Source organism: Atractosteus spatula, chromosome 6 (assembly GCF_055471065.1).
Source record: "Atractosteus spatula isolate fAtrSpa1 chromosome 6, fAtrSpa1.hap1, whole genome shotgun sequence".
NCBI classification, from domain to species: domain Eukaryota; kingdom Metazoa; phylum Chordata; class Actinopteri; order Semionotiformes; family Lepisosteidae; genus Atractosteus; species Atractosteus spatula.
In genome coordinates, this window is record NC_142711.1 from 22503465 (window position 1) to 22517806 (window position 14342).

Below are 14342 nucleotides of genomic sequence, written 5' to 3' on the forward strand. Positions count from 1 at the left end.
TGAGATTCAGACAGGTATACATAATGCAAGTCAGACTTTACAGACTGGTGAGTATGACTCTCTAGTGTGGCCCTAGAAGTTCAACAAGACAGAGAGATGCCAATTAAATGGTATAAACAAATCCTGCCAGTTCCATGACGTACAAATAAAGAGATTTTATCACGTCAAAAACAAAAACAAATGAAAACAATTAAAATAAGAAGAGAAAGCCACTAAATAAGCAATGATATTAATTTACCTTCACAAAAGCATTCTATAAAGAGTGCCAACAACCCCTGAAACCCCAGGCATGTATATAAGTATCATTTTTACTTTCAATTTGGGCACTGTTTACAAAAATTACTGTTTTGTAGTGTTTGGCTAATGGGAGTCAAAAGACTGACAATGATTTAGATTATCTAATCAGCTCTGCACACAGTCCTTATTTCAGACATCACTGTTGTTTTTTAATAAGCTTTGGGACTATTTCATTTTTTGTATCCTACACAAGCTAAAATTACCATTTCATTACCTTTAAATTGCACAAAGATAAGGGGGAATAGGAACAAATTTATAAAATTTCACAAAAGATTTGTGACCCATAATTTAGGAAATATCTTAATTTCATAACATAATTAGGATGTCATCCTTAAAATGCATTTCATACTCAATAAAGGAAGCACCGGACAGGCCTTGATGTCTGTCTCAAGCTGTTGCATAGGAAAGAGACATAAGTGTTAGACCATTCACCTCTGTTAGTTTATGCAGCATGCAAGATGTCATTCTGTCTTAAAGAAAAGGCAGAGGTATGACAACATATAAGAGAATAATGATTAAGACAATGAACCTTTCCTATTAATGGACACAAAATGTTAGGTAGTAACACTGAATAAATAAAACTTTTAAACTCACCAATTTTATTTTATTTTGTTTCTAACAATACAAAAACTCAAATGGTACAGTAATTTTAAAATGTGCCAGTTTGAAGGAGGCAATCAAGAAAAAATGTAGATGTTTAACACACAATTTATCCATTTACATTTTCTGTATCCCATCTACTGTGTATTTATTGTATGTAACACTGCAAAAATAAATGACCCTTAAATGGAAAATTAAACTGAAAACAACCTAGAAAAAAAAACTGATTCTGTAAAAGGCACTCCAGCGTTCCAGATTATTCAGTTTTTTTCCATACATTTGAGAAAAGTACATCTGAAAACATTAACAACCAATAAATTGTAAAAAAAAAATAAAAACAGATTTAATGGGTTTAATGTTCTTTTTGTAATTTTCCCCATTATAAAAAACATACATTCTAATGGTGACATATATTGTTTTCAACATGAACACCCAAAGCATTAAAAACGTATACAACAGACAAAAACACGTACAAATGGGAAGACAAAGTGCCCTGAAACACCATTCAGAAATTCAGAATCACAAAATTGAGAGACAAACAATTTGAAACATTTTCTTGAAAGATTTTCAAATTATTACTGACAAACAAGATCCCCAAATATTTTGATTAAAAAAAGAAAAAGAGTGAAAACATACACAGCTCCATTTCCAGAAAGGAACTTTTTAAGTTAAAAGATAGATTTGGTAGTCCCATAATGAATATCCCCAGAAGTTTTTTTGGAACGCAGACAACGTCGGTTTGGACAAAAAACAGAATACCACTGTTTATGGTATAACATGGCCTGGTTGCTGGACGTCCTTGGCCAGAGATAATTGTAGAAGCCCCAGACTAATCTAGGGCTGATGGGAAGTGTGCTCAGTCCATTCCAACAAAAAACGGACGTCAATCAAGTGACTGACAGATGGATGGTAACAACACCTGATGGCATGAGTGTGTGATGGCCCGCAAACGCAGAGGTGAGAGGTTAGGGGTTAAAACATCAGAAGGATACAGGCTCCATGCTGCCATATTTCATGCGGGGGTCTACGGTTAACGTCTGAGGCGGGGGGGTGGCTGTAGTGGCGTTAGTCAAAGTCCTGTGGCCTGCTGACCCGGCACTGGCAAGGAATCTACACACTCACCCAAGGCTGCTCAAAGCTGTAGGTGCGCCTGCGGTCGTCTGTGTCATCCTCCTGTTTGGCCTGCTGGAACTCGTGCCGGAGTCTCTGTATCCGGTCATGGTTGCTAGGAGCCACCCTGTTGCTGCAGAAGGGAAAGACAAAGTATGCGTCTAAGTTTAACTTGCAGATATTTATGCTGTCTGCTCATCCCACCACTGACACATCTGCTTGCAAATTAGAATGCCTCAGTGAAGAAAGGCAATGAAATGAAAAGATGTGAAGCAAAGAAATGATGAAAACCGGCTCCTAACACCTTTAAAAGTGTTAGTATGAGCCGAAAACAAACCACTTTACAACACACACTTGCAGAAAGGCATCTTTCATCAAGGGGGGAAAACGAAAAGTCAAATCAAACACATTAAACTTGATTCATAAGAGAATGACGTGTTCTAAACTAAAAAAAAAAATCAGCTTTCACCTGAGTTTACACAGCAGCATCCCGATAACCCTAGCCAATAGCGGGGGAAGACAGTGTCTCTTTTTCAATCAGAATCATGACTTTTATTAACTCAGAAGATTAAAAGTGCATTGCTGGGGGCATTTTTACAAACAGCAGGTCAGAGATCCAGCAATGTCTAGATGACTCAAGCAGACCACAATTTCTTACACTTTTACCAATGTCCACCTCTAAGATTCACCTTCCTGAGCTGACTAGGTTCTTCTTATTTTGAAAATGAAAAGCTAAACAGGATAAATGAACTCCTGGATCTGCACTACTTTCAACAAACACTGCGGCAGCTTTCGTAGCTCCAAAGCCTGCTTAGAATTAATGGGTTTTGGGATCTTCAATTTCACATAACACAGTGGATAACAGAGTGGCACATGAGACACAAGTCTTTCAAATACAAAAATCTAGGTCCTTTGAAGAAAAGCTGAAATCATCTCTCATCTAAGGGGAACCAAAAATGCAAAATTATCAGTGCCAAAATTTGTCTAACATGATATTTAAAGATGCCAACAATAATGTCATGAAAAGAAATATCCAAAGCTACACACATAAATTACCTTACAGCAAACATGGGGAGATCTTAAGGCTGTAGTTTCCAACCATATAATACAGTGCTGTCAGAAATGCATTTGCATCATGATCTCATTGAAGGACTTTGTGAATCTCATCAATTGTAATCAATAAATGTCCATCTGCTAATAAACATCTCCTTTTATCACCTTGATGAGAAGAGGCGTGTCACCAACTTTTGATTATAGTACAACATCCCAATAAATAATAAGCTAATAAAGGCCCTGTAAATTAAGATAGAGTACTTAAAAGCACCAACTGCTGCAGGGGATGTTATTCAATCTGGGTAACAAGCATTTGTCATAAACTTTAAAGTGTTTTCATAGAAAGAGTCCTGCTCTTTCATGGATTTATATTTAATATTTATTCTTCCCCTTAGAAGATTTCTCTGTCTACCACTGCGTTGCAGATGCATACATTTTAGTCCGTACTCTTTGGGCATGGCAAGAAGTGTTACTAACTCATTTTCACCTCTAGGATTGAAACTATAAATAGATACATGTAAGCTATATATATGCTTTAGAGTTGACAGTAGTACATTATATAAGGTTATCATTTTAGATAGATAGATAAGACTTTATTGATCCCGAAGGGAAATTGATTTTAATACACTTTCTGAGAAGACATATCACACTGATGATGTTACGAGTACTTTCTTTTTTCCTACCATACAGACGTCTATGTAGAAGACACTTAGTACCAACAGTGTACAGGTGCTGAACTCAAGTGAAATCTTACTTTGAAAGAAATTAAATTCTATCGCTACATTGCCATACAGCCATTCTTAATCTAGGATCTACATGACCAGTTACTGCAAAGTAAGTGCTAAATTAAAATTTGACATCCAAATAGCTTAATGCTGGCTGCAGTTACTGAACTGTTTTTGGATTTCTTTAATAAATAGAGCACTTATGCAATCAATATGTAATTTTGGCCTGCTTATTTAGTAACAGTACCAATAGTATACATTTCAACAGGTTGACACAGATTGCTCATAATCCTAGAGCTACAGTCTTAAGAAAAAATGACAGACATCTTATATAACTTAACATATATCACAGTCACAGCAAAAATAGTTCTTTCATGATGTACACTATCATTATTGGTATTATTTTACAAAGTAAATGTCATTTAACATTATTATACATTACAGGCACTATTCAGTCCAGTTTACCACTTCTAAACATTAACCACAATATGCACACTATAATTCAACATAAAAACTTTACACAGATAAATTGACTTTTAAATTGATTTTTAAAAATAAGTATAAGTAAAAAACTAGGCTTAATATAGAGATTACTCTATGTCCATAAACAGCACATTAGTGATATTTTGTGTAAAATTCTGTTTATGTTATTCTGAGCAACAAAATACTTTGCAAGAAAGGACTGGGCAAACAGCTGGCAGATGACATTTAATACAAACTAGTGCAGAGTGATACATGCAGGTAGAAAACACACGAAGCATACATACTGTACAAAACGGGAACACTGCTTTCAGAGAGGCAACTTCAGAAAGATCTGTGTTTACAATGACACATCGTTTGCATTAACTAGACAATGTAAAGGAGTGACAAGGAGGCAAAGTATTATGACATCCTGTTAATAGGATAAATCTTATCAGAGGGATGGGACAGTATGTTAAAATGTACAATGTACAAAGAAGAAATGTAGAAAGAAGACATTGCTGCCCTGGAACAAATCCAGAAGTAGAACTAGATAGATTCTGGGTCTTAAAGGAATGTCCCACACTGAGAGGCTGAGGGAACTGAAGAAAAAAGGGGACCTGATCCAAGTTTTTGAAATCCTCAAAGGCATAGACAAAGCCCGACCAAGTGTAATTCTTTAACCCAAACAGTGAAACATGAACTAGAGGACATGAGTGAAAGTGGAGAGCAGGGGCTGAGGAAATATGGAACAAGCTACATAATCATGTTGTTTGAAGCTGATACCCTGATTTCTGTACTGTGGATAAATTACAATTATGAAAAAAGGCATCGCGCATTACTGTTCATGTCCATGTAAAGAGCTCACAAAAAGCCTATTAGACAGCTTCACAGGGACCAAAAATAATTTAACACACACACCTCTATGGATTCCAGAGAAATACGAGTTACTGAGAACTGAAGAAAATGCCTTCAGCTAGATTTCATACACAAGCAGTTAAGACTGTGAAGGGGGAAAAATAAATCAGGAACCTATTAAAACACATCTGCAAGGAAAATTAATTTTGTGATTAGCTCCTGTAATGTGTGATTACACATTAGCCTGGTGCTGACGTGCCCTGCCCTTAGTCTATTTGTAGAAGCTTCGCACAGGAGCGCACACGGAATTTAAATGCTTTTAAATGCTTTTCAGAAACAGACACAAATAAGTTCAAGCTCTCTGTGTGACAAATCACTCCTAAACTGTTTGCTTGTTAGATCAGCAATTTTCAAACAGGTCCAGACTTAGTGATACATTCTGTAACAATGCATTTTTTCCCCACTGGCAATTCTAGAGAGGATAATATACTTTCATTCCTTTCATTTTAAACGTACAGTGCCTTCCAAAGAGTTTTTACATCCTTTTATTCTTGAGTGCATGATTCATCAAAATTAGACCTCTCATACTGGAGTGATATGGTTAACTCTAGTGATGTATCCCTAACAAACATTACCACACGTATTAAACAAAAGTTTTAAATACTTTATACAGTATAGCCCTACAGGCCCAAGTACTATTACAGACAACAATCTAAAAGACCATGGCAGGCTGCACAGTGTTGAAGAACAGGTGGGTCCCAGCAGTTCAACACTGCAGCCAAACCTAGTATCTTGAATTAGGCGCTGACAGTTTGGATTTGCTTTGGTTTCCAATATTAATTTACTACTCAAAGAAAGTGGCTACTTACCACCTCATCAGATTAAATGGAAACAAAGAATGAGAACACATCGTCTGTATGATAATGAGCTTGGACAGAGTCCGTGAGACAGTAAAAAGTGGTTATATTTATATTAATTAATCTCAAGGTGGTCTAAAATGCATTTGAATACAGTAATACATGCGTAGAAGGGACTAATAAAAAACGTGTCACAGTATTTCAAGACCCCGTACCATCTGACCATGTTTGCTAGACCACAGTTAACTGCTCTGCTGGTTTCATTGTTTTGCTCTTCTGCTGTTTGAAACTGGTGGATTTCACTGCCAGAGTCCTTCACTTCATTTACTATACATCGCAAGTACCAATGTTTTCACAAATAATCTGGAAATATTGTGCATGAAAGCTCCATGTAACATTTTTTAAACACTTAGTGCTATAGTCAATAATTCAGCAGATTACATCACACTTCACCAGGAGTTATGGTTATTTATCCTATATAACTAGGTCAATAATTTCCTTTGTATGAAATATGACCAAGAACTTGTCAATACTTTGTGCTGTCATTAGACAGAAATGTCAACAGAGCATTTCAATAATGAGAATAAATGTACTGTACTATCCTGAACAACAGAAGGAGGAAACATGATATGAGCACAATTAAAATAGAAAGCTACCTGTTTACTTTTTTAATTCAGTGCAACCTCTGAGTCATGTGTTATTCGGTAAAGTGACTAGCACCACATCATTACTGATTTTAATACAGTACAAATCATCATAGCCTTAAGGGTTTGCATCTCCTTTAACAGGAATTACAGAACACGCAGGTTGTAACAAACTAAAATGGGCTGTATAAACAAAACACGCACATCATAGCTTTTAAAATCAGAATGATTTCATCCTTCACATACAATGAGTTTCACTCAGTTTTTGTCTTTATACCTGTGTTAAAAGGTCAGTGTTTACAAGCTGCTTGGCACACTGGAGCTCAGTAAAATTGTTTGGTTGCTTACTTTGCCAGCTCAAGGCAATTTCCACTAACACAGAAGGCTATTATGGAAGATTATACCTTCTGATTTCAGTATGAATCACATCAGCAGACAACCAGGGTCAGAAAAGCAACATGGTGTCTATCCGAACGCATATGTTATTTTAACTCATGTTTAGCTGCTTAACGTACTGGATTTGCTTTCTGCCAAACATCCACAGATGGATGAAGATATTGTTATATGATACATGCATTACTGTTTAGACAATAAAGGAACAGCCATTGCAATCTAATTCTCCCTATGCCTCAGATCAATTTCTAGTACAGTATCTCTAAGAAGGAACAGTCAGTGGAGAGAACGTTCTGCCAGCTTCCAGATGTTTAGTTCTGTGTGGCCATCATAAACAGGGTAGCAGCATTTGCCAATAAAAGGGTTTCCTTTCAGATCAAGAGCAGATGTTGGCTGTAAATTAGTAGGTGGGTCCAAGTTTGATGAAACTAGGCGTAACTATCCCTGCAGTATTCAGAGTGTATGGATCAAAGTGACAGGATTCCCACAAAACCTATAACCATTCCCCACGTTGCCAATAAACAGCAATTTAATCATAAGGGAGCAGCAGGGAAAGGGGGCAATATTGAGTGCTGCAAGAGAAGGTCATACAGCAGGCAAGGGTCAGGGACAGACAATGCAGTAAAAATGACAAAATGGTCCAGATCTCTTGTGTCCCATTCAAGCTGATATGGATCAGTGTCCATTTCTAAGAATTGTTCGCTAATTTGGAAATGCACTAAAGAAAGACCGGGTTCCAATAACCTAAAAAGAAGGTAAGACTTGGTGCTCCTCTCAGAGTAACAGAACTACTGTCTGCACTAAAGCATTTTACATCAGGTTCCATAGAGATGCTATGAAGTTTTTAAACTAATGCCATACAGTATATCTTTCATTTTCATAGGAGTTTTCTATTTTTGAAAAGGCAAGAGGTGGGCACTTTTCTTCTGATGAATGAAATTTCACACAATCTGTAGATGCTGTTTTGAGCCTAATAAAGATAAATGAAAAATTCATATCACACTCTCTCATCATGATATAGCCAAGTCAGATGAATTTGTTACAAAATAATATTCAAAATAATAATGTTAACAAAATAATAGTCAATCTAGTGCAATTATAAGCACAATTCATCTTACAAATGCCATCTTAGCACTGAATAGCTGAGTAAAGTAGATAGAAATGGTAACTTGTACTTTATTGCAGCAAATTATTGGAAATTAGGTTAACAATTATTTCCCAATGGTGAAGGAGGAAGACAATACAGTTCCGTGTACTAAAAGGGTTAAATATGGAACACTGATTCCATAACGTATTACTGTAGATAATCTAATAGAATATACTGCATTACAACAATGATAAAAGTATCATTTTTTATCTTTCGTTAGCTCGTGTCAGTTGCCATTTAGAAACGGCATTTATTTCAAGACCGATAGTAATTCACAAAATCAAAGCAAAACCCAGAAGAGGAAACCTTGCATAACATGAGTGACAACAGCAGCTGACATATTAGGTGATAATGCACAGGATTTGTATAGGGTGACTTCATTCAAGTCTGTTTTGACTGATTTACAGCCACACAGTTTATGCCTTGGTATATAGTGTGTTATCATACAATGCAGCTCTCTTTGAAGTGGCATATGGTGTGACCTGTACTTGCTGGTCTCTAAGCACACAGTAAGTATATTGGTGGGGTGTCCATTCTTCCTGCATCACGGTGAGCAAATTATAGCTGAGTCCCTGCAAACGTAGCATCAGCTGCTGCTATTCAAAATCATGTACGCTATGACACTCGAGCTCTCTGGCTTGATTAGAAAGGCATGAGCATGTTTTAAAGCCTGCTCTTCACTGCAGCAGTTCATCTGGTGCCTGAGCTCTGAAAGACATTATGGCCAATTGTTGGAAAGAATAAAAATGTCCCTTGGGGGGACTCATTGAGAACTCTTGTCGGGAATAAAAACTTAAAATAATAATGAAAGAAGAATGGCCTGTGTCACCTTCCAGGCTGTTCGAGAACACACACATACATACCGCTTCCCTTCCTATAGCAGTGCTTCACACAAAGGGAGAAAAGCTGTTCTATTGTAAGTGTGACATAAATTGCACAATGAACTTTCCTTTCTTTTTTTTACCGAGGGTCTGTCAGCTTGCAAGCACAAATTATAGAACAAGTGAGAAAAATTAGGAAGCAAGGCAGAATTTGTAAGCACAGCTGTTTCATTTAAGAAGGAATATGTTCGTTCTCACTCTCCTTTTCTTCTGCTTCTAAATTGACATTTCTCTTCAGCTCTAGCCGAGACGGAAAAAAAGTGTTGCAGGCGGCTGTTACAGATAATTGATTCTGAGCTCTTGCAATATGTGTTCAGACTTGGATTAGGAGCCAATAGTCCTGGGTAAAAAAAAATCTGAAGTTTTATCTATGCATACAAATGGATACTTCCGTTAAAAAAATGATTAATAAATGCCACCATTTATGACTTTGCCGAGCTACAACATGTGTCACATAATATTAGGGTCTGCCATATTGGAGAAGATGAGCATAATGCTTTGTGGCACCATTCTGCCTAAGTGGAGCCATCAGGGAAAGACACTAAAAGCCTGATCTTGTACATAAATTACCATGACATCCCATGTTGGGTGAAGGTGGAAAACAAAAAATGTGCGCATCTGTCTGCAGTGTTTTCTAGGTTAATGGAGCAGAAGCCCCAGTCTACTTCGGACTTTGATTAATATTTAATTAATCCTGTCTGCTTTTCTGCTACGTTGGATTAAAGGGCTTGCTAATAACTATAGAATACATTCATTGAACATTTGATTGAACATTTAAAGCCTCCCCTTTTACAACATAATTTAAAGGTGATAGCTTGCGTATTACAAATTGCCCACCCGCTGTTTGTCAAGATTAGCTTAATCTGCCGAAGTTTCACAGAAGTATGCTTCTCCCTTTCAGCTATCAATATGCATATAAAATGAGTGCTGGGCAGTTTATCTTAAAAGGTTTAACCTTGACAGGCCCCTACATGCAGAATAACACCCAATAGAAAAATCAAATCTTGATTTTTAAATGTCGCAATACATTCCTGTTTTAGGTAAATTCTTGATTCTCAAGGTGACTACGTATTAGTCAATGGATAACTCTTAAGTTTATCCCAGGGGGAACAGTTTCCATTTTCATCTTGACGCATCCTCATCACAACAATCTCAAGGTGACCGCTGCTGCCAGATTGAAATGCCCGTACAGCAACAAAAATTGACATGCATTACTTCTCTTTAGCATTCTGATGTATACTACAGGTGCAGGATTGTATGTAATGTATATGTATTGTAGCCAAGTGTATGACCAAGAAGGGACTGCGGTACAGTGCAAAAGTTCACATTAAATTCATATGAATTAAAATCAGAAGTAATTCAAATTGCTTGTAAACTGACACACAGTTCCTGACCTCACTTAACCACATGGACTGGCACTGCCTCAAGTAAATGATTTATCTTTGGAACTCATTCAGATTTGCAAAATGCTTGTTATGCATATGACATTTCTACCGGATAAAAAAAAACATTTTCTTTACCGACATAAACAACGAAGTGTATCTGTTCTCCTGAAATAACTTTGGATGCCACAATTTACCTGTCAAACAAACAGGTACTCACATCTGACTGACATACAGAGTCAGGATATTTTTGTAACGCTGACAGATAATGAAAGCAGATTGTCTTATTTTGGCAGTCTCAGTCGCAAAGACATTCTGTGGATTAGAGTTCTTCATATCATGTTCTATTTTCATTCTTCTAGATAAACATACAGACCCAAAAGGGGGCATGATTTTTTTTAACAGTAATTCACGAAAACTTTCAGAACAACACGGGAGTAGATACAAACTATTGGTACTGTACACTAACAAAAATACAGAAATTATTTTAGTGTGATGTAAGAAATTAATAAAATGGGTAATCAAAATTTACAAAGGTCAATCATCAAGACTTAAAAATGAACTAATTCATCTATAAGTGAACCTTTTGATGTGAAAAGTGTTATTTTGATTCATACAGTTTACATATACATAGTAGATTAAAGCAGCTGTCAGCTGAAGATAGTGTTGCAAAATAAAGGATAATTTGACACTGCACTCCCAAGGGATTAATGAAAAATGAATTGTGTATCTGAAACTGTTTCTAGAGGCCCACCTTCTACACTGTTCTCCAGTGGATTTAATAATCTGAGTTCACATAGAGCACCTTGACCAATTCACAGTTTAAACACAGTTATCAGAAGGCGAAGGCGAACACTTACTAGTGTGTAAAACTAATAAAATTGATTACAAAAACATTGTTGTCATTACAGTGATATATATGATCAAATACAGTTATATATTTTCAGAATATTTCAGTGCCTATCAAAGATGAAAACAGCTGACATACAGACCTAATGTTTTGATGGATATGGTACCTTCATAAGATATTACCTAATTATAATTCTAAGGAATAAAAAGCATTAAAATCAAATGTAAATAAATTAGTCTATTAAAGGAAGGGTAAGTATAATACATTTCTACATGAATAAATAGATGTAATAAAAAAGACTGATCTATGAGTCAAACACCAAATGTAGCACAATCTTTTCCTTAAAGCCATAACTAATTTTAAAACTTTATGTGCTAAGAAACACCATTAGTCTAATGCTGGTCACCTTTTCAATGCCAAGACAAGACCTAAAAAGTCTTTACAAAGACAAGACTGTATCAGTGGAATAAAAACAAATATTTTTATTTTCTACACTTTATTAGTTCAGGATTGTAGGAACAATGCAGAGAAGAGCTCTTTTCGTGCAAAAGAGGGGGCTGGCTGATCAACGCAAGCTGAAGACCAATTCACTCAGCAGAAAGGCTGTTATTGTACTGAAGACTTAAAAAGTCATAAGTCGGAAGTTTTAGCAGCCTGCTAAATAGGATTAAACAAACTCGAGAGACCTTGAATGACTTTAGCAACTGTTATTAGCATGAATTCAGTAAAAGCAGTCACATCCTGCATAGCTGTCACTTTTCAACGCCTTCTCTTGCAGGCTGCAAGTTTCGAATCTATAACTATATTTGTCAAAGTGGCTGCCAGGTGCTGGCCCAGATATTGCTGCATTTCATCACAGGACCACTGGTTTATATAAGCCATTATGCTAAGAAAATCATCACAACCATGGAAATTGGTCAATAAATGAACAATATTTATTGTATGCGTCTGTTTTAAATATAAACATCCAATATTAATTCAGAGGTTTCTCTCCCAAACTGTGATTCAAATCTGCATGCTGTGAATGGATTTCATCCACAAAATAGTGTATCAATAGTCATTTAAGACAGTCTTTAAGCAAAGTATCTCATTTCCCTGCAATATCATGCAACACATGCATTCAATATGAAATGTCAATGGCTGAAACACAGCAGGCAACACATTGTATTGTGAATTATTAACATGTCTCCTGGTGCGACTTCCTTCATCAAATATTAAAGACAAAAACACCAGAATGGCATATTTTTCCAGGAATAACAGATTAGTTTAAATAAGCAAAAAACAATTAGAACAGTTGGCAACTGTATTCCTAGTGTATCCTACTCCATAAAATGAAACAAAGTTCAAACACCCTGCACCACAGGAGTCTTTTTGCTGTTCTTTCATTAGAGCGATGAGTCCTCATCTGGGACATGGAAGGGTCAAGGGGTCTGGCCCTTGCTAATAGCAGCACACGGGCTCATAAAGAGCGGAAATAGGCACTATTTCAACTTTTCGATTGAGTGTGCCAATCAATAAATAAAGCATGTGGCTGCAAAGCACGGAATTAAAGCAAATAAAGGCTCAAGAAAAAAAGCAAAAATAAAATTAACAATACAAACAACAAAATGACATATTATGAACTGCAAAGAAACATCCTCCTGGATCATCTACTGCAATCTAGCACGGAGAACAGAAATAAGTCTGTATGACGACACTACAAGACCACCAAAACTAAAAGTTGGTCGTTACGTTACACAGTATGAAATGTTTACTAAACATCATGTAAAGTGTAAAAACTAATGAAATGTAAGGTTTCTGTTAAACAAATAAATTAAGGAAATACACCCCATTTTTGGCCTTTTTTGATTTTAGGATTGTCCTCATTATCAAATGATTTTGGCATCATTCTGCAGTCAAGGCTGAGTTTCACTGCTGTGAAAGCTTGTGCAAACAACGACGAAGTCCTAACACACAAATCTTGAAACCAAAGTGAAAAAAGTGGGGGAAGGTAAAACAGAGTCATGGGCATGGGGAGTAATAATGAAAACAAACACCCTGATCACTCCTTGGGAGGGACAGAATATGAATAGTGCTACATTAAAATGTGAAATTACTATTATCAGTGTCCTTAAACATCTCATTTATTCCAATTGTCCCATACAATATCAAATTGAACTCTTTAAATACTAATCATGTATCTTTTACAGTATTAAAAGGGAATAAAATATCACATTAATTTTTGTAAGAGACTGTCATAGACATTACTTAATGAGCGCTCTCAATGGCAAACTAAATCTTTAGGAATAAAGCACAGTAAAACAGAAGGTGGCCTTTGCAAACAATTTTCGTTAAGAGTTAAAAGGAGGACAAGGAAACCACATAATAATAGTAATAATAATAATAATAATAATAATAATAATTGCTCACACTTATAGAGCACTTTTCTGGACACTCCACTCAATGCGCTTTACAGATAATGGGGACTTGCCTCCACCACCACCACTGTGTAGTATCTACCTGGATGATGTGACAGCTATTGGTGGGGAGGAACTTATGACGAAGTTAGTAAAACTGTCATATTAATAAAAGCAAGAGGCATTTATTTTGAGCAAAGGATACAAGGGGAACATAGAGCAACATATGTTTTGTACAAATATTTTTCACCACTTTCACGCACAGTTTTGTCGTGAACAAAGTTAAAACTCAGAGTTAATGATAGTTTGCAATACATGGGAAATTAACAGTAATATAACATATTCCTACTTTTTATCTCACCTATAAAAACGTTTTTTTTTTAAATTATACTGTTTTAAAGAAATCAACAGCTTTCATTTCATAAAGCTAGAGCACACTGAAAAAAACTTTACATATCTGAATCACGAATGTGCAGAAATACACACAAGCATGTTAGTCAGTATGTAACTATGTAAAAGATTAGGTTTACAGCCATTTACAAACCATGCATGTGTATATGGAACATCAATGTACTTACAAAGAGGAAGCTGTACAACAGTAAGATGTGTTAAATCAAAGTAATATTAGAAGAGTTTGAGCAACAGGAGCATGCAATCTCAAAATTATGTGTTCTTTACAATGGAAGCCTA

The 14342-nt window shown here is 36.1% G+C and overlaps 1 protein-coding gene across 2 annotated transcripts in view; it reads right to left on the minus strand.

The window, feature by feature from the left end:
- Window positions 1-14342, minus strand: part of LOC148832678 (partitioning defective 3 homolog) — a 431574-nt gene that overhangs the window by 19274 nt on the left and 397958 nt on the right. For both annotated transcript variants that reach the window (XM_088918670.1, XM_088918669.1), the window contains one exon: window positions 2020-2140. In XM_088918670.1, coding sequence (XP_088774796.1) covers window positions 2020-2140 — 121 coding nt within the window. The remainder of the gene's footprint in view (window positions 1-2019; window positions 2141-14342) is intronic.